This window comes from Cetorhinus maximus, chromosome 23 (assembly GCF_964194155.1).
Source record: "Cetorhinus maximus chromosome 23, sCetMax3.hap1.1, whole genome shotgun sequence".
Lineage (NCBI taxonomy): Eukaryota > Metazoa > Chordata > Chondrichthyes > Lamniformes > Cetorhinidae > Cetorhinus > Cetorhinus maximus.
This window is the reverse complement of record NC_135901.1, coordinates 19481902-19502937: the sequence shown is the minus strand read 5'-3', so window position 1 is coordinate 19502937 and position 21036 is coordinate 19481902. Positions and strand designations below refer to the sequence as shown.

The 21036-nt window shown below is 41.3% G+C and overlaps 2 protein-coding genes and 5 non-coding genes across 7 annotated transcripts in view; 2 read left to right on the top strand and 5 right to left on the bottom strand.

Annotated features, from left to right (window-relative positions):
- The window catches only part of LOC144697870 (uncharacterized), a 139273-nt gene that overhangs the window by 55494 nt on the left and 62743 nt on the right, over nucleotides 1–21036 (top strand). The window contains exons 5-6 of the mRNA XM_078569840.1: nucleotides 936–1000; nucleotides 4818–4934. Of these exons, the coding sequence (XP_078425966.1) occupies nucleotides 936–1000; nucleotides 4818–4934 (182 nt within the window). The remainder of the gene's footprint in view (nucleotides 1–935; nucleotides 1001–4817; nucleotides 4935–21036) is intronic.
- Nucleotides 1–21036, bottom strand: part of LOC144697286 (uncharacterized) — a 229749-nt gene that overhangs the window by 196435 nt on the left and 12278 nt on the right. The gene's annotated exons all lie outside the window — the stretch shown is intronic.
- Nucleotides 3311–3392, top strand: trnas-cga (transfer RNA serine (anticodon CGA)). Its single transcript has one exon. It is a non-coding gene; the product is annotated as a tRNA-Ser (tRNA).
- Nucleotides 9712–9784, bottom strand: trnav-aac (transfer RNA valine (anticodon AAC)). Its single transcript has one exon. It is a non-coding gene; the product is annotated as a tRNA-Val (tRNA).
- Nucleotides 11207–11279, bottom strand: trnav-uac (transfer RNA valine (anticodon UAC)). The gene has a single exon. It is a non-coding gene; the product is annotated as a tRNA-Val (tRNA).
- On the bottom strand, nucleotides 14384–14456 carry trnav-aac (transfer RNA valine (anticodon AAC)). The gene has a single exon. It is a non-coding gene; the product is annotated as a tRNA-Val (tRNA).
- On the bottom strand, nucleotides 19575–19647 carry trnav-aac (transfer RNA valine (anticodon AAC)). Its single transcript has one exon. It is a non-coding gene; the product is annotated as a tRNA-Val (tRNA).

The following is a 21036-nucleotide window of genomic DNA, read 5'->3' as shown; positions in this document are numbered from 1 at the left end:
ATTTTGATAACTTGAAGCTTGCAGTCTATCTGGCACTAATTCAATTAAATCACACAGACAGAACCATACACTCACCACCATAAACTTACTTTACAATAAACCACAATAACATACTGAAAAGATCTGTTAGTTTCATGGCACAGCTCTGACCTGTGACACTGCTGAACTGTCTGCTCTGTAGGTATGGTCAAAGGTGGAGCCCTTGAGAGACTCCAGGTGGAATTCTGTCTGTGAAATATTGACTCTAAATGAAAATATTCACGAATATCTCTGGATTGTCATTATGGCAGATTAATATGCTTTTACTGTGTTGATTGCATTATTATTGTAACTGTTTCCCTTTTTGTACCGTTTCTTTATAATCATTCTGAGATTATTTTAATACCAGTTATCTTGATACCAGTTGTGCAACTTCCACAAATTAAATGGAACTTCACACGGTACAATGGTGTGCTCCAGTTCTCTTAATATATACAGAGAATGAAATTCTATTCGCAGCTTTGAATCCTATATTTCTCATGAATTGGATGTATGTACGCAGTTGAACTATTTTTATTCTCATTGTGTTTGAAATTAATATTTAAACGCCTGTTTGTGTGAGAACATACTGGACAACAGATGGCTGACAAAGTTTGGGGAATATTTTCATCAGATCAAAGCGCACAATCCGGAACTGTGACGGCAATGGAAGTAGGAAGGGAGGAGGGTGAGGAAGAGACTTTTGTCATTGCAGGATGATGTCAAACCACCAAGTTTTCAGTTAATATCGGAACACACTCACCACTTATGCCACAAAGACGAGGTACAGCAAAGGAATCAAGGGCTGGGAAATTGGTGTTGAGGCCCAGGATCCTCCGTGATCTTATGAAGTAGCTGACCAAGCTCGAGGGGCCTTTTGGCAGACTCCTGGTCTGATTGCTTATGTTCTCATTCAGTGCCGATACCAGTCATGACAATGACTGGCTGTAAGCACTGTGGTAGTGTGGCCGAGTGGTCGAAGGTGCTCGACTTAAGTTCCAGTTGCTAACAAGACGTGGGTTCGAGTCCCAGTACTGCCAGCTGATCGTTTTGGGGACTTCGTGCAAATCGCTTCTGGCAGAGGGGAGGCTGCTAAAATTTATAGCAGGAAAGTGAGTGGTGTTTCCGATTGGTCGGAATCCCGAGGAGAGAAAATGTGAATATAAATTACAGGGCGTCTGGGAAAAGGCTGGCATTGTGGGACTAGTTGAGTTGCTCTTCCAAAGAGCCAACAAGAACATGACGGGCCGAATGGCCTCCTTCTCTTCTGTAATCATTCTGTGATTTTATATGACCCCTATTGGTGAGCGCACAGGGTCAGCAGGCGAAAGCGGAGTGGTTAAGGTGACGGATTGTCCCCATCCAGGGTCCCATCCAGCTGACTACACTTCTCCTCATTCCTGATTTTAACCAGGCGTCTGCAAATACAGGACTAATTATCTGTTCAATGGAATAAAAAATACAGCCAAACACTTTGTTTTTATCCTATTGCCGTTCATCTACAAGCATTTACGGAATTTGCTGTCGGATTTGTGAAAACAAAACTTAGCCAATTTGTGATATCTTTGTTTTCTGAGTGTTTGCCTGTCCTTGGGTCTCTGTCACTCTCGGTCTTATACGTATGTGTGTGTTCCTGTGTGTGTGTCAATGAGTTTCAGTTCCCCACTTTTAACAATCAAAACTTTATTTATATTAGTTGGGTAGCTTCATATTAAAATCGGACAAACAAAAAAGAGCAGCTTTAAAGCATGCGAGAGTGGAATTCCGGCTCTATTTGTTTTTGAATAGAGACTGCTCAGCGCCTAAGTGCCCGTATGTTACAAAGTGGGGAATGATTGACATTTACACTGAGCAACATTAAAACAGACACAAACCGAGTCCTTGTGGTGGAGGAGTTAAGGCAATGGACACACCGAGAGAATGAATTTGTAAATACAAATAGTCCAAACTGAAATCCCTCAGACCTTAGGAACTGTTTCTCCTGCGGTCATACCTCAGAAGGAACAGGAAAATGAAAGTTCAATCCCAAATGTTATAATCACCTGGAAAGGCTGAACAGTCTGAAGCTCTTTACTCTAGAAAAGGGAAGGCTGAACGCTGGCCTTATAGAAATGGAATGCTTTGTCCCTGTTTTGTCAAGGATTCTACCTGCTGAATCTGATCAAATAAATAATGAAAAGTTTAGAAACATAGAAAGAAATGTTTACATTGAGGTGTAGTTCTTAAGATCACATTTTGTCATTTGCTGGATCAGCATTTTTGTCGAACTGTCTCTCTGTGTCATTAAGTTACAACACTGACTACACTTCAAAAACATTCCATCGGCTGTACAGCACTTTCTGTTGCCCTGAGTTCGTGAAAGGCTCTGTTAAAACGTAAGTCTTTTATTCTCTTCATCTTTTCCGTCTTTCAATCTAAGTTATCAATCATATGGAATGGTGAAGTGTAACTGTTCCTTTCAATGTCGAGCCAACTCTCTGTCTCTATCTGTCTCCGTATATCTGCTTTCGCCCTCACAGTCTCTCTGTCTCTGTCTCGGTCTCCTTTCCCTCATTGCAAAGTGTGAAAATCTGAGACAGTTTGAGAGTGTTCATGGTGAGAGGCTGTTTTCCCTCTGGCTGGAGCGTCTAGAATTGGGCTCACGTTCTGCGGATAATGTGTCAGCCATTTCGGACTGAGGTGAGGAGACATTTCTTCACTCAAATGGTTGTGAATCTTTGGAGTACTGTATCCCAGACATCTGCAGATCCTCAGTAGGCGAGTACATTGAAGGTTAAGATGGATGGATTTTTCGATTCTAAGGAAATAAATGGTTCGCGCGATGGGTTAGAAAATTGGTGTCGAGGCTGGGGATCGCCATGATGTAAACAAGTGGCAGAGCAGGTTCGAGGCAGCTGAAGGCCGCTTCCTGCTCTTTTCCTTACTGCCTATATTTCAATGGAAATACCAGGTAAGGTAAAAGGCGTCCGTTGTGTTATCATGGCCGAGCGGTCTTAAATGCTGCGTTAAACGCACCAATTCGTTGCGGGCGTGGGTTCGAATCCCACAGCTCCAATGAGCTGGTGTTCCCGCCGTGTCACTAAATCTTTCAACGGGGAAGTGTGCTATGTTTTATTTTGATGGGAAGAACAAGGAGAGACAATACAAATATAAATTTCTGTGGGGGAAAAGGAGCCTGTGTGGAACCAGCTGATTGGCTCTTCCAGAGAGCTGGCACGAACATGCCCGGGCCAATGTCTTCCTGCTCTGCTGTAGCCACCTATCATTTTATATGAACGCTGCAGTCATGCCCGTAGTCGTGGCCGAGTGGTTAAGGCGATGGATTCGAAATCCATTGGGATTTTCCCACGTAGGTTCGAATCCTGCCGACTACGTTTCCTCATTATTCCCGATTTCAACCGGAATAAATTATTGATAAATTGTAGAAAATAAACTCTCCCGCGTTTTCCTATTTCCGTTCATATGCCACATCTCAAGGAGTGTGGACATCTCAGAAGGTTTTGGAGTTCTGGGAGACGAAAGAGAAAGAGAGGGGCAAGGACATGGAGGGATTTGAAAACAAGCAGGAGAATTTTAAACTGAAGATAATACTTGTCCAGGAGCCAATGTAGGTCAGAAAGCACAGGGGTGATAGGGGAATGGGACTTGCTGCGAGTTCAGAAACGGGCAGCGGAGTTTTGAATGACCTCAAGTTTACAGTTTCCACTCACATTCCAGAACTCACATCCTGGTGGATCAGCGCTGCCGTGTTTCCAAGATCAATACTGACCCTTATCAGGTGTCATTCTCAGAACTACACACAGTGCTCCAGGAAAAGCAGCCCCATTCTCACCCATATTCTGCCTTGTACCAACATCGTTGTAGCCGGTGCTTTGCAACCGATCACAGCCTTTCTCTTTTATTCTTTTACTTTCCAGCCCGACACCTACATTTGTTCTCGACCTGACGCACATGTGACATTTTCATTTCTGATGCAGAGCTTCAGTTCCAACTCCACTGATTCGGGCAGAGCTGTAACGCATTTTCTGTTTTCAATCAGGAACTTAATAAAGTCGTTTTAACGAAAGAATTAAGTGGCTAGCTTCTGACCGAGATGCAAACCCAGGCCGCAGCGGTGAGATCGCCGAATCCTAACCACTGGACTACCAAGGGAGCTGCTTGCTGCGCTTGCATCTCGGGATATCCACGCGGCTTTTGCCATTTTCTTTATTCTGGACCATTTTCACGAGGGCGAAGTTTCTCCGACAAAATGTCATGTTAAGATCGAACACAAATTATTTCTTCAGCCAATGAAAACCAACGTAGCTATTGGCTGGAACATGAAATCGACAGTGTGGTGAAATAGTACCAAAGCTGTGAATTGCAAAATTCAATTTCCAAAACCCACCAACCTAATCACTGCGGCTCCTGTGAAACTGACAAGGCAGCGCACGGCAGATTCGGCACTAAAAGCAACTGATAGACATCAAATTCTTCACTTTCACGTCACATTTTTTAATTCGTATTCTCCATCTCAGACATTTCCAGTTCAAAAAGATACAAAAGGAATCTTTCCAATCTGCTTTTTCTCTCTGAACCATTTGAATATGAAGCTACAAAACTAAAGTGAATGTAGTTGTAAAGCGTGAAGTGAATGCGATGGTAAAAATTCGTTCACCTGCTTGTGGAACTGAGCCGCACTGATACATTCCGGATCCTAACCACTCGCTGTGCAACATAAATCTGCACGCTTTATTTCCTGTTGCCTCTCCTCTCCGACCAAAATGAATCACTTCACACTTCCTTACATTAAATTTCAGATGCCACTTGTCCGTCCAAATGGATTTGTTGAAGAGCCCGAAAGGAGAACCGACTCAAACTGGAAATGGAAGCGTGAGAATGAAAGAAGAGAAGTGACGGGTTTTGTGGATCCCGGGGTAAAGAGACTCCAGGATCAAAATAAATCAAAATATTTCGGATGCTGCAAATCTGAAACAAAAACAGAAAATGCTGGAAAAACTCAGCCGATCTGTCAGCAGCTGTGGGGAAAGAAACAGAGTTAACGTTTCGAGTCCGTATGAAGAAGAGTCATTGAGACTGATTGGAATGCTCTTTGCAAAAAGCTGCTATAGACACGATGGGCCGAATTGTCTCCTCATGTGCTGTACCATCTTATGGCGACATTGTTAAATCAGTCTGTCTCCAGCATTCCTAATGATAGCAGCTGAATTCCATTTCTTCTAAACAAAAACCCAAAGTGCTGCTGCATGGCCGCACAGGTTACCGTTTCAGCCAAGCCCATTGAGGATTCGGCAGTGCAATGTTTCTCTAGCGTCGTGGCCCTAACACGCAAATAGCCTCCCGGTTCGAATCCCGGGAAAATGTTCCCGAAATCCGCTCGTTTAAGTGCACTTGCGTATTACGGCCACGAAATACTAAAGAACATCTCACAATAAAACAAAAGTGACATTTTATCGCACCCGATGCAGTAAAGGTTGTAAAACACTTTCCACTATCACTCGACAGACATATTAACAGTTCGTTCAGTTAGCATAATAAATGAACCTGTTTATTGCTGTAGGTTAACATACTTATTCGTCGTCTCAAAGATGAATAACAGTAATGTGTGCTCCTAAAGACAGACGAAAGCGATACTGTAATTGAAACATAGGAAATAGCAGACACGCTACATCATCACTTTGTCGGTCTTCAGCAGAGGAAGAGGGAAAACTGCCAGGGTGCGATGAAATGTCCGAGGAAACCGAAGAACAGTGCAGGCATGGTGAAATCCCTCCTTTCTTATTCAGTCTGGAAAGAAGAGACATGAACGGGATTTAGGTGCCTAATGTAAAAGATACCATGAGCCTATATGAAAGAAGAGCAGGGGAGTTCTCCCCACTTCCTGGTCAATGTTAATCCCTCAATCAATGTCACAAAGACACATTATCCGCTCATTATGACGTTGCTGTTTGTGGGAGTTTGCTGAGTGGTGATTGGCTGCCGTGTTTCCGACATTATAACAATGACGACACTTCACAATGTCCTTCATTCACTGGAAAGCGATTTGAGACGTCCGCTGGTCGGGAAAGGTGCTATATAAATGCAAGCCTATCTTTATTTAATTATCATAAACCCCAGTCCTCTGGTGACTGACCCTCAAGAGTGGAAACAGTTTCTCCCTAACTGCTCTATCACTCTAACTGTTCTGTTGAAGGGTCATGAGGACTCGAACTGTGCTCTCCTCCGCCGATGCTGCCAGACCTGCTGAGTTTTTCCAGGTATTTCTGTTTCTGTTTTTGCTCTATCAAACCGCCCGCCGCCGATCCCTTCTTCAGCCCAATAATTTTAAACACCATGAAAACTCAGCTTTGCTCTAAAGAAAACGATCCCGGCCTTTATAGCCTCTCCACAAAACTGAATGTGTTCACCCCTGAACATGGTGCAAGGCGGAACATTGTGACGAGATTTTGAAAAATGTTGTTAGTTGGCAGGTGGAAAAATGGAGGAGGAACCAAAATAGGAAACCCAGTCTCCAGTTCTGTGAATATTTACAAACTCTTTAGGAAACGGAATCAGGGGAGAATGAAGGGGTGAGCTGTCCGACTGACCAGGGCCTATCCGGAATGTTAAGCCATGCTGTCATGCAGCAGCATTCTGGGTCGCTGTTTCGGTGAAATGGAATTCAGCTGGTATTATCAGGAATGCTGCAGACATACTCATATAACAATGTAATCATAAAACGGCAGAGCACCATGTATCCATTCAATGGCATAAGGGGCCCTTCCATAATCCTGTTTCGATCAGTTTTTTTAAGAGCAAACGAATTAATCTCAGTTTCCTTCCCTCTTTTAGTAAACCTGTTATTATTCTGAATATCAATTAATTGCACGATTCCCTTTTGAAAAAAGAGATTCTGCAGATTCCATGCCTAGTTTACCTTAATTAACACTGTTTTCCTCACCCAATGCCATAAAGATTTAGACTAGTGCTTCTTACATAGCTATGCATATGAACATTATTTACTTTTTCTATTGATTTCATAACGAATTGACAAAAGTGCTTATTTTTTCTGATCAAACATCTCATTATTTCTGAGTTGATTTACACAATCTAATTACATTTACTCCACAAACCGCTAATCGAGGGTGTTATATCACAGTGGGAAATCATTGTTACAGCTCAACAGAGCCCTGCCAAGATCAAAGGCTGGCATAGTTTGTTTCGTTCATTTGGTTTAAAATGCATTTGTTCTGGGAAGGTAATCTTACAGAATACATATTTGTTTAGGGAAAAGTGTTGATCTACCAGAATGTTTGGAGGATTCTAATGGTTAGACTGAGAGGTTATGTCACTTGTTACAGAAAGACAACTCTTGGTTTCCACCTGGTGCCTCAGTTTGTTTGAATTTCAAAATGCAGAAGGCTCGGTCCAGCAAATGTCTTAGGCAGCAATGCTTTCTGCTCAATCATTATGAACACACTTCTCCTCAGCAGAAGAAATTCAACAAACTTTTCTCAACAATTTTTTACCTTATTCAACATTCAGTATTAATGTATTTGATATTATTCCCCATGGTTCACTTGAGGCTTCTGAAATAGACAACATCGAAGTGCAAACTTGACTGGCAAACAAAAGAATGTAAGTCACCAGGTAATGCATTTGATATGGGTCTGACTTGAGATGTAGCACAACAGTCAGCATTTCAACAAAAGCAAAGAATTTTACAGGGAACAGGCTTGAGAATGATGCGTTAATTAGATCTGATCCCTTTGACATGGTGAGTAACTTTCTTAAGCTGCATCGAAAGACTCATTGATTTCACCTGTTGACTAAACGAGCTGCTAATATGTGAGCGCAGTGAAATACGAACATCTATCCACTCAAGTGTGTCATGGAATCTCAGCACGTGCTGATTTTGCTGCATTCATTTTGTGACCTCGGTGAGAGAAAATGCAATATTGCCTGCAACATTGGAGTTTCAGGTAAGCTTCAACGACGCAAATTATCCTCACTATTTAATGAGTAAGTTTTCATAATGTTTCTGCCCGGTTTCGAAAAGGGGACCTTCCGCGTGTGAGGGGAACATGATAACCACTATGCTACAGAAACTGCCGCGGCTTTATTGATCCTGTCCGCAATGCTAAACTGCGCTGTAACGCAGCAGCAATCTGGATCTCTATTGCGGAGAAATGGAATACAGCTGCTGTTCTCCGGAACGCTGCAGCGAGACTGATGTAACAATGTAATCATAAAATGGCCTAGCACCATGTATCCAAACAATGGCAAAAGAGGCCCTTCCAACATCCGAACTCAGGCCCCTTTTTAAACGAGATAACTAATTCATCACAATTTGCTTCACTCTCTTAATGATCCATTTCTTCTCCGTTTCATTAAATTAATCAATTCTCTTTTTAATAAGTCGTTTCTGCAGAATCCATGCCTAGTTTGCCTAAATTCACAAGGTTCACATGTCGATTTCGACTTGGATTCCTAATATACTTTACCAGATGAACATGATGTAATTATGAAATTGATCTCATATCGAATTTGCGAAAGTGTTATTTTTTCAACCTTACTATTTTTACAACCTTATTACTTTTGCTCCACAGCCCTTCAATCGAGGGTGCGAATCACAGAGGAAAATGTTTGTTCCAGAGTTTAACAGGGCCCTACCAAGGTCATGTGCTTCAATTGTTCGTTTACTTCATTTGGTTTGAAAAAATTTTGTTCCTGGACCGGAATCTAACAGAGGATAAATATTTGAGTAACAAACAGGGCAGTGCTAAGCTACCAGGGTGTTTGGAGGTTTCCAATGGTTGGACTGAGGGTCCATGGAAGACTTCACCCTGGTGCCTTAGCTTGTTTTGAATTGCAAAAAGTAGACGTGTCCGTCCAGCAAATGTCTCCGGGTGCAATGCTTTCTGCTCAATCATTAGGAACATCCTTCTCATCCTTGGAAGACGAAATTAAAGAAACTCATTATTTGTTCCGTTATTCTATATTTAATATTCATATTTTATCTGTTATTGATGTCTTCGTTTGAATTGAGACTCTCTGCAATATACACCAACTTCGAATTTCAAGTATGACTGATAGACGAAAGAATGTCAGTCAACAGGTAATGCAAACCATATGGTGCTCATTCGAAATTGAGCGCAGTTAGCTCTTAAACAAAATCCAAGAATATTACTGGGAACAGACATGAGAATGATGCGTTAATTAGATCTGATCAATCTTTATCTGTCTTTGTGAGCACACGTTACAATGAGACACCTTTGACATGGTAAGTAACTGTGTTAAGCTGCATCGAAAGACGTGCTGGTTTTGCTGCATATAAAAGCAAAAAACTGCGGATGCTGGAAATCCAAAACAAAAATAAAAATACCTGGAAAACTCAGCAGGTCTGGCAGCATCTGCGGAGAGGAGCACAGTTAAGGTTTCGAGTCCGTATGACTCTTCAACAGCACGAAGTATAAACAGAAAAGAGATGAAATATAAAATCTTATATACCTTTTACCTCTTTTCCATTTATTAACTGTGTTTCTCTCCGCAGATGCTGCCAGACCTGCAGAGTTTTTCCAGGTATTCTGATTCTGCATTACGCGTTTTAATGACCTCGGTGAGAGCAAATGCATTCTGCCTGCAACATTGGAGATTCAGGTAAGCTTCAATGATGCAAATTATCCTCAATATTTAATGATTAAGTTTTCATAATGTTTCTGCCTGGTTTCAAACCAGGAATATTTCGCATGTTAGACGAACGTGATAACCACTACACTACAGAAACATGGGCCAAGTATAACTGCAGTGAGCCTATCTGGAATGTTAAACTGTGCTAACAAGCAGCAGCTATCTGGCTCTTTGGATGGGAGAAATGGAATTCAGCTGCTAAAATTTGGAATGTTGCAGACAGATACATATAACAATGTCATCATAAAATGGCATAACACCATGTATCCATACCATGGCCCTTCCATTATCTTGTCTCTGTCAGCTTTTTAAAAGAGCCAACGAATTAATCCCAGTTTCCTTCTCTCTATTAGTGAACTTGTTATTTTCTGCATATTAATCAATTGCATCATTCCCTCTTGAAAAAGGAGTTTCTGCAGATTCCATGCCTACTTTGCCTGAATTAACAACGTTTCCCTCGCCCAATGCCATGAAGGTTTAGACTTGTGTTCCTTACATAGCTATGCATATGAACAGTATTTACTTATCTCTTGATTTCATATCGAATTGACGAAAGTGCTTATTTTTCTAATCAAACATCTCATTATTTCTGAGTTATTTACTAAATCTAATTACATTTGCTCCACGACTCGTTAATCGAGGGTGTTATATCACGGAGGAAAATGATTGGTGCTGTTAAACAGAGCCCTGCCAGGATCACATGCTGAAATAGGCCGTTTTGTTTAGTTGGTTTAATATAATTTTGTTTCGGGAATGTAATTTTACAGCATATATATTTCTTTAGGAAACAAGATAGTGCTGATCTACCAGAATGTTTGGAGGAGTCCAAGGGTTAGACTGAGAGGTCATGTCGCTTGTTACAGGAAGACAACTCTTGGTTTACTCCTGGTGCCTCAGTTTGTTTTGATTTTCAGAATGCAGAAGGCTCGGTCCTGCAAATATCTCAGGCAGCAATGCTTTCTGCTTAATCATTCGGAACAGCCTTGTCGTCAGAAGTCGAAATTCAACAAACTTTTCTCCGAAATTTGTTTATGTTATTCAACATTCAGTATTAATAAATTTGACATTGATGCCCTCGGTTGACTTGAGACTCTCTGAAATATAAAACAACGTCGAATTGCAAACTTGACTGGCAAACAAAAGAATGCCAGACACCAGGTAATGCACTTGATATGGATCTGATTTGAGAGGCAGTCCAACAGTCGGCATTGCAACAAAATCAAAGAACTTTACAGGGAACAGGCTTGAGAATGATGCATTAATTAGAACAGATCACTCTTTGTCTATCTTTGTGAGCACACGTTACAATGAGATACCTTTGACATGGTGAGTCACTGTGTTAAGCCGCATCGAAGGACGTGCTGATTTTGCTACATGCATTTTATGACCTCCGTGAGAGCAAATGCGTTATGCCTGCAATATAGGAGATTCAGCTAAGCTTCAACGGTGCAAATCATCCTCACGATTTAATAGTATTTAATATTTATCATTTTAATATTTAATACGTAAGTTTTCATAATGTTTCTGCCCGGTTTGGAACCGGGGACCTTTCGCGTGTAAGGCGAACGTGATAACCACTACACTACAGAAACTGCCATGGCTTTGGGGAGCCTGTCCGCAATGCTAAACTGCGCTGTAACACTGCAGCGATCTGGGTCTCTGTTGCGGAGAAATTCAATACAGCTGCTATTCTCAGGAACGCTGCAGCGAGACTGACGTAACAATGTCATCACAAAATGGCCTAGCACCATGTATTCATGCAAAGGCATAAGAGGCCCTTCCATCATCCGGTCCGAGGCACACTAAACGAGCACACTAATTAATCACAATTTGCTTCTCTCTCTTAATGAACCAGTTTTTTCCTCTCTTTCATTAAATTGCTGAATTCCCTTTTGAAAAAGTCGTTTCTGCAGAATCCATGTCTAGTTTCCCTAAATTCACAGGGTTCACATGACGATTTGGACTTGGGTTCCTCATATACTTCGCCAAATGAACATGATGTAATTATGCAATTGATCTCATATCGAATTTGCGAAAGCGTTAATTTTTCAACCTTACTATTTTCACAATCTCATTAATTTTGCTCCACAGCCCTTCAATCGAGGGTGCGATATTACAGAGGAAAATGTTTGTTCCGGAGTTTAACAGGGCCCTGCCAAGATTGCGTGCTTCAATTTTTCGTTTACTTCATTTGGTTTGAAATAATTTTGTTCCTGGACCGGAATCTTACAGAGGATAAATATTTGTGTAACAAACAGGGGCAGTGCTGACCTACCAGAATGTTTGGAGCATTCCAACGGCTGCACTGAGCGTCCAAGTCACTTGTTGCAGGAACTAACTGTTGGTTTCACCCTGGTGCCTCAGCTTGCTCTGAATTTCAAAATGTACACGTGTCCATCCAGCAAGCGATCTGGGTGCAATGCTTTCTGGTCAATCATGAGGAACATCCGTCTTATTCTTGGCAGACGAAATTAAACAATCTTCCCTCCGCATTTGTTCCGTTATTCTATATTTAATATTAATATTCTTTCTAGTATTGATGCCTTCATTTGAATTGAGACCCTCTGAAAGATACACCAAACTCGAATTGCAAACATGACTGATAGACAAAAGAATGCCAGTCAACAGGTAATGCATACCATGTGGTGCTCATTTGAAATTGAACACGATTAGCTTTTAAACAAAATGCAAGAATTTTAATGGGAGCAGTTTTAAGAATGATGCGTTCATTATATTTGATCCCTCTTTGCTCCAGGTGAGAAGCATTATGGCAAATTGAACGCCACCATGTAGAATACAGTGGGGAAGCCAGCAGATCTGCACTGCGCCTCGGTTTCCACGACTCCCTCGGTCGTTTTTCCTGATACTCTATTCTGAAGACCGATTATATAAAGGGGTGATTCTGTACCAGTTCTGTCATTTCCTCTGTTTCAATTGCAGCATCGCTTGCGCCTGTCCTTCTGCGCGTACTTTAGCATGAGATATCCTTGAGATGGTGAGTAATGATGTAAATCTGCATCGAAAACCCACTAAATTCTGTTGCTGACCGGACGAACGGCTAAAATGCGTGCCGAGTCAAAAAACGAACATCTATTTCTACTCAGTGTGTCATGAAATGTCAGCGTTTCTGATTTTGCTGCATTTATTTTAAGGCCGAGGAAAGAGCAAAAGCACCATGTCTGTAGAATGTGAGATTCAGGTAACATTCAACAACAAACCTAACATACACAAATTTTCCTCTCTCAAAATTGGCAAGCTTGGATCATGTTTCTACCCGGTTTCCAACCGGTGATTTTTCGCGTGTGAGGCGAGCATGTTAACTGCTCTACTGCAGAAACATTGGCCAGGCATGATTGCAGTGAGCCTATCTGCAATGTTAAACTGTGCTATCACGCAGCAGCTCTTTGGATGGCAGAAATGGAATTCAGATGCTATAATTTGGAATGCTGCAGACAGATTCATGTAACAATGTCATCATAAAATGGCATAACACCATGTATCCATCCCATGGCCTTTCCATCATCTTGTCTCTGTCAGCTTGTTAAAAGAGCCAATGAATTAATCCCAGTTTCCTTCTCTCTATTAGTGAACTTGTTATTTTACTGCATATCAATCAATTGCATCATTCCCTCTTGAAAAAGGAGTTTCTGCAGGTTCCATGCCTAGTTTGCCTGAATTAACAACGTTTCCTTCACCCAATGCCATGAGGGTTTAGACTTGTGTTCCTTACATAGCTATGCATATGAACATTATTTACTTATCTCTTGAATTCATATCGAATTGACGAAAGTGCTTATTTTTCTAATCAAACATCTCATTATTTCTGAGTTATGTACAAAATCTAATTACATTTGCTCCACGACTCGTTAATCGAGGTTGTTATATCACAGAGGGAAATGATTGCTGCCGTTAAACAGAGCCCTGCCAGGATCACATGCTGAAATAGGCCGTTTCGTTCAGTTGGTTTAATATAATTTTGTTCTGCGAATGTAATTTTACAGCATATATATTTCTTTAGGAAACAAGATAGTGCTGATCTACCAGAATGTTTGGAGGAGTCCAAGGGTTAGACTGAGAGGTCATGTCGCTTGTTCCAGGAAGACAACTCTTGGTTTACAGCTGGTGCCTCAGTTTGTTTTGAGTTTCAGAATGCAGAAGGCTCGGTCCTGCAAATAGCTCAGGCAGCAATGCTTTCTGCTCAATCATTCGGAAGAGCCTTGTCGGAAGGCGAAATTCAACAAACTTTTCTCATCAATTTTTTATGTTGTTCAACATTCAGTATTAATACATTAGACATTGATGCCCTCGGTTGACTTGAGACTCTCTGAAATATAAAACAACGTCGAATTGCAAACTTGACTGGCAGACACCAGGTAATGCATTTGATATAGAAGTGATTTGAGAGGCAGTCCAACAGTCGGCATTGCAACAAAATCAAAGAACTTTACAGGGAACAGGCTTGAGAATGATGCATTAATTAGATCTGATCACTCTTTGTCTGTCTTTGTGAGCACACGTTACAATGAGACACCTTTGACATGGTGAGTCACTGTGGTAAGCTGCACCGAAAGACGTGCTGATTTTGCTGCATGCATTTTGTGAGCTCGGCGAGGGCAAATGCATTATGCCTGCAATATAGGAGGTAAGCTTCAACGGTGCAAATTATCCTCACTATTTCATGAGAAAGTTTCCATAATGTTTCTGTCCGGTTTGGAACCGGGGACCTTTCGCGTGTTAGGCGAACGTGATAACCACTACACTACAGAAACTGCCGTTGTTTGGGGGAGCCTGTCCGCAATGCTAAACTGCGCTGTAACACTGCAGCAATCTGGGTCTCTGTTGCGGAGAAATTCAATACAGCTGCTATTCTCAGGAACGCTGCAGCGAGACTGACGTAACAATGTCATCACAAAATGGCCTAGCACAGTGTATTCATGCAAAGGCATAAGAGGCCCTTCCGTCATCCGATCCGAGGCACACCAAACGAGCACACTAATTAATCACAATTTGCTTCTCTCTCTTAATGAACCAGTTTTTTCCTCTCTTTCATTAAATTGCTGAATTTCCTTTTGAAAAAGTCGTTTCTGCAGAATCCATGCCTAGTTTGCCTTAATTCACTAGGTTCAAATGACGATTTGGACTTAGGTTCCTCATATACTTCGCCAAATGAACATGATGTAATTATGCAATTGATCTCATATCGAATTTGCGAAAGTGTTATTTTTTCAACCTTACTATTTTCACAATCTCATTTCTTTTGCTCCACAGCCCTTCAATCGAGGGTGCGATATTACAGAGGAAAATGTTTGTTCCGGAGTTTAACAGAGCCCTGCCAAGATTGCGTGCTTCAATTTTTCGTTTACTTCATTTGGTTTGAAATAATTTTGTTCCTGGACCGGAATCTTACAAAGGATAAATATTTGTGCAACAAACAGGGGCAGTGCTGACCTACCAGAATGTTTGGAGGATTCCAACGGTTGGACTGAGGGTCCAAGTGACTTGTTGCAGGAACCAACTGTTGGTTTCACCCTGGTGCCTCAGCTTGCTCTTAATTTCAAAATGTACACGTGTCCATCCAGCAAACGACTCTGGGTGCAATGCTTTCTGCTCAATCATGAGGAACATCCGTCTTATCCTTGGCAGACGAAATTAAACAAACTTCCCTCCGCATTTGTTCCGTTATTCTATATTTAATATTAATATTCTTTCTAGTATTGATGCCTTCATTTGAATTGAGACCCTCTGAAAGATACACCAAACTCGAATTGCAAACATGACTGATAGACAAAAGAATGCCAGTCAACAGGTAATGCAAACAATGTGGTGCTCAGTTGAAATTGAACACGATTAGCTTTTAAACAAAATGCAAGAATTTTAATGGGAGCAGTTTTGAGAATAATGCGTTCATTATATTTGATCCCTCTTTGCTCAAGGTGAGAAGCCTTCTGGCACCTTAATCGCGACCATGTAGAAGAAAGTGGGGGAAGCCAGCAGACCTGCACTGCGCCTCGGTTTCCACGACTCCCTCGGTCGTTTTTCCTGATACTCTATTCTGAAGACCGATTATTTAAAGGGGTGATTCGGTACCAGTTCTGTCATTTCCTCTGGTTCAATTGCAGCATCGATTGCGCCTGTACTTCTGCGCGTACTTTAGCATGAGATATCTTTGAGACGGTGAGCAACGATGTAAATCTGCATCGAAAACCCACTAAATTCTGTTGCTGACCGGACGAACGGCTAAAATGCGTGCCGAGTCAAAAAACGAACATCTATTTCTACTCAGAGTGTCATGAAATTTCAGCGTTTCTGATTTTGCTGCATTTATTTTAAGGCCGAGGAAAGAGCAAAAGCACCATGTCTGTAGCATGTGAGATTCAGGTAACATTCAACAACAAACCTAAAATACACGAATTTTCCTTTCTCAAAATTGGCAAGCTTGGATAATGTTTCTCCCCGGTTTCAAACCGTTTATTTTTCGCGTGTGAGGCGAACATGTTAACTACTACACTACAGAAACATTGGCCAGGCATGATTGCAGTGAGCCTATCTGCAATGTTAAACTGTGCTATCACGCAGCAGCTCTTTGGATGGCAGAAATGGAATTCAGATGCTATAATTTGGAATGCTGCAGACAGATTCATATAACAATGTCATCATAAAATGGCATAACACCATGTATCCATCCCATGGCCTTTCCATCATCTTGTCTCTGTCAGCTTGTTAAAAGAGTCAATGAATTAATCCCAGTTTCCTTCTCTCTATTAGTGAACTTGTTATTTTTTTGCTTATCAATCAATTGCATCATTCCCTCTTGAAAAAAGAGTTTCTGCAGATTCCATGCCTAGTTTGCCTGAATTAACAACGTTTCCCTCACCCAATGCCATGAAGGTTTAGACTTGTGTTCCTTACATAGCTATGCATATGAATATTACTTACTTATCTCTTGATTTCATATCGAATTTTCGAATGTGCTTATTTTTCTGATCAAACATCTCATTATTTCTGAGTTATTTACAAAATCTAATTACATTTGCTCCACGACTCGTTAATCGAGGGTTTTATATCATGGAGGGAAATGATTGCTACCGGTAAACAGACCCTTGCCTGGATCACATGCTGAAATAGGCCATTTCGTTCAGTTAGTTTAATATAATTTTGTTCTGGGAATGTAATTTTACAGCATATATATTTCGTTAGGAAACAGGATAGTGCTGATCTACCAGAATATTTGGAGGAGTCCAAGGGTTAGACTGAGAGGTCATGTCGCTTGTTACTGGAAGACAACTCTTGGTTTATATCTGGTGCCTGTTTTGAGTTTCAGAATGCAGAAGGCTCGGTCCTGCAAATATATCAGGCAGCAATTCTTTCTGCTCAATCATTCGGAACAGCCTTGTCGTCAGAAGACGAAATTCAACAAACTTTTCTCAGCAATTTTTTATGTTATTCAACATTCAATATTAATACATTAGACATTGATGCCCTCGGTTAACTTGAGACGCTCTGAAATATAAAACAACGTCGAATTGCAAACTTGACTGACAAACAAAAGAATGCCAGACACCATGTAATGCATTTGATATGGATCTGATTTGAGAGGCAGTCCAACAGTCGGCAATGCAACAAAATCAAAGAACTTTACAGAGATCAGGCTTGAGAATGATGCAAGAATTAGATCTGATCACTCTTTGTGAGCACACGTTACAATGAGACACCTTTGACATGGTGAGTCACAGTGTTAAGCTGCACCGAAAGACGTGCTGATTTTGCTGCATGCATTTTATGACCTCGGTGAGAGATAATGCATTATGCCTGCAATATAGGAGGTACGCTTCAACGGTGAAAATTATCCTCACTATTTAATGAGAAAGTTTCCATAATGTTTCTGCCCGGTTTCGTACCGTGGACCTTTCGTGTGTTATGCGAACGTGATAACCACTACACGACAGAAACTGCCGCGGTCTTGGAGGAGCCTGTCTGCAATGCTAAACTGCGCTGTAACACTGCAGCAATCTGGGTCTCTGTTGCGGAGAAATTCAATACAGCTGCTATTCTCAGGAACGCTGCAGCGAGACTGACATAACAATGTCATCACAAAATGGCCTAGCAGCATAAATTCATGTAAAAGGCATAAGAGGCCCTTCCATCATCCGATCCGAGGCACACTAAACGAGCACACTAATTAATCACAATTTGCTTCTCTCTCTTAATGAACCAGTTTTTTTCCTCTCTTTCATTAAATTGCTTTTGAAAAAGTCGTTTCTGCAGAATCCATGTCTAGTTTGCCTTAATTCACAAGGTTCACATGACGATTTGGACTTGGATTCCTCATATACTTCGCCAGATGAACATGATGCAATTATGCAATTGATCTCATGTCGAATTTGCGAAAGTGTTATTTTTTCAACCTTACTATTTTCACAATCTCATTACTTTTGCTCCACAGCCGTTCAATCGAGGGTGCGATATTACAGAGGAAAATGTTTGTTCCGGAGTTTAACAGGGCCCTGCCAAGATTGCGTGCTTCAATTTGACTTTACTTCATTTGGTTTGAAATAATTTTGTTCCTGGACCAGAATCTTGCAGAGGATAAATATTTGTGTAACAAACAGGGGCCGTGCTGAGCTACCAGAATGTTTGGAGGATTCCAACGGTTGGACTGAGAGTCCAAGTCACTTGCTGCAGGAACCAACTGTTGGTTTAACCCTGGTGCCTCAGCTTGCTCTTAATTTCAAAATGTACACGTGTCCGTCCAGCAAACGACTCTGGGTGCAATGCTTTCTGCTCAATCATGAGGAACATCCATCTTATCCTTGGCAGACGAAATTAAACAAACTTCCCTCCGCGTTTGTTCCGTTATTCTATATTTAATATTAATATTCTTTCTAGTATTGATGCCTTCATTTGAATTGAGACCCTCTGAAAGATACACCAAACTCGAATTGCAAACATGACTGTTAGACAAAAGAATGGCAGTCAACAGGTAATGCAAACCATGTGGTGCTCATTTGAAATTGAACACGATTAGCTTTTAAACAAAATGCAAGAATTTTAATGGGAGCAGTTTTGAGAATAATGCGTTCATTATATTTGATCCCTCTTTGCTCAAGGTGAGAAGCCTTCTGGCTCCTTAAACGCGACCATGTAGAAGACAGTGGGGAAGCCAGCAGATCTGCATTGCGCCTCGGTTTCCACGACTCCCTCGGTCGTTTTTCCTGATACTCTATTGTGAAGACCGATTATTTAAAGGGGTGATTCTGTACCAGTTCTGTCATTTCCTCTGTTTCAATTGCAGCATCGCTTGTGCCTGTCCTTCTGTGCGCACTTTAGCATGAGTCATCTTTGTGACGGTGAGTAGCAATGTAAATCTGCATCGAAAACCCACTAAATTCTGTTGCTGACCGGACGAACTGCTAAAATGCGTGCCGAGTCCAAATACGAACAACTATTTCTTCTCAGAGTGTCATGAAATTTCAGCGTTTCTGATTTTGCTGCATTTATTTTAAGGCCCAGGTAAGAGCAAAAGCACCATGCCTGTAGCATGTGAGATTCAGGTAACATTCAACAACAAACCTAACATACACAAATTTTCCTCTATCAAAATTGGCAAGCTTGGATAATGATTCTCCCCGGTTTCAAACCGGTGATTTTTCGCGTGTGAGGCGAACATGTTAACTACTCTACTGCAGGACATTGGCCAGGCATGATTGCAGTGAGCCTATCTGCAATGTTAAACTGTGCTATCACGCAGCAGCTCTTTGGATGGGAGAAATGGAATTCAGATGCGAGAATTTGGAATGCTGCAGACAGATTCATGTAACAACGTCATCATAAAATGGCATTCGAACGGTGCAAATTATCCTCACTATTTCATGAGAAAGTGTCCATAATGTTTCTGCCCGGTTTGGAACCGGGGACCTTTCGCGTGTTAGGCGAACGTGATAACCACTACACTACAGAAACTGCCGTGGTTTTGGAGAAGCCTGTCCGCAATCATAAACTGCGCTGTAACACTGCAGCGATCTGGGTCTCTGTTGCGGAGAAATTCAATACAGCTGCTATTCTCAGGAACGCTGCAGCGAGACTGACGTAACAATGTCATCACAAAATGGCCTAGCACCGTGTATTCATGCAAAGGCATAAGAGGCCCTTCCAACATCCGATCCGAGGCACACTAAACGAGCACACTAATTAATCACAATTTGCTTCTCTCTCTTAATGAACCAGTTTTTTCCTCTCTTTCATTAAATTGCTGAATTCCCTTTTGAAAAAGTCGTTTCTGCAGAATCCATGCCTAGTTTGCCTTAATTCACAAGGTTCAAATGACGATTTGGACTTGAGTTCTTCATATACTTCGCCAGATGAACATGATGTAATTATGCAATTGATCTCATATTGAATTTGCGAAAGAGTTATTTTTTCAACCTTACTATTTTCACAATCTTATTATTTTGCTCCACAGCCCTTCAATCGAGGATGCGATATTACAGAGGAAAATGTTTGATCCGGAATTTAACAGAGCCCTGCTTAGATCGCGTGCTTCAATTGTTCGTTTAATTCATCTGATTTGAAATAATTTTGTTCCTGGACCGGAATCTTACAGAGGATAAATATTTGTGTAACAAACAGGGCCGTGCTGAGCTTCCAGGATGTTTGGAGGATTCCAACGGTTGGACTGAGCGTCCAAGTCACTTGTTGCAGGAAGACAACTGTTGGTTTCACCCTGGTGCTTCAGTTTGCTCTGAATTTCAAAATGTACATGTGTGTGTCCAGCAAATGACTCTGGGTGCAATGCTTTCTGCTCAATCATTAGGAACATCCGTCTTATCCTTGCGAGATGAAATTGAACAAACTACTCAGTATTTGTTCCGTTATTCTATATTTAATATTAATATTTGATCTATTATTGATGCCTTCATTGGAATTGAGACTCTCTGAAATATACATCAACCTCCAATTTCAAACATGACTGATATCCGAAAGAGTGCCAGTCAACAGGTAATGCAAACCATGTGGTGCTCATTTGAAATTGAGCACAGTGAGCTTTTAAACAAAATCCAAAAATTTTACTGGGAGCAGTTTTGAGAATGATGCGTTCATTATATTTGATCCCTCTTTGTTCCAGGTGAGAAGCCTTCTGGGGCCTCCATCGCCTCCATGTAGAAGACAGGAGGGAAGCCAGCAGGTCTGCACTGCGCCTCGGTTTCCAAGACACCCTGGGTCGTTTTTCCTGATACTCTATTCTGAAGACCGATTATTTTAAAATGTGATAATTTCCTCTGGTTCAACTACACCATAGCTTGCGCCTTTCCAAATGAGCACACTTTACTATGAGACGTCTTTGAGATGGTG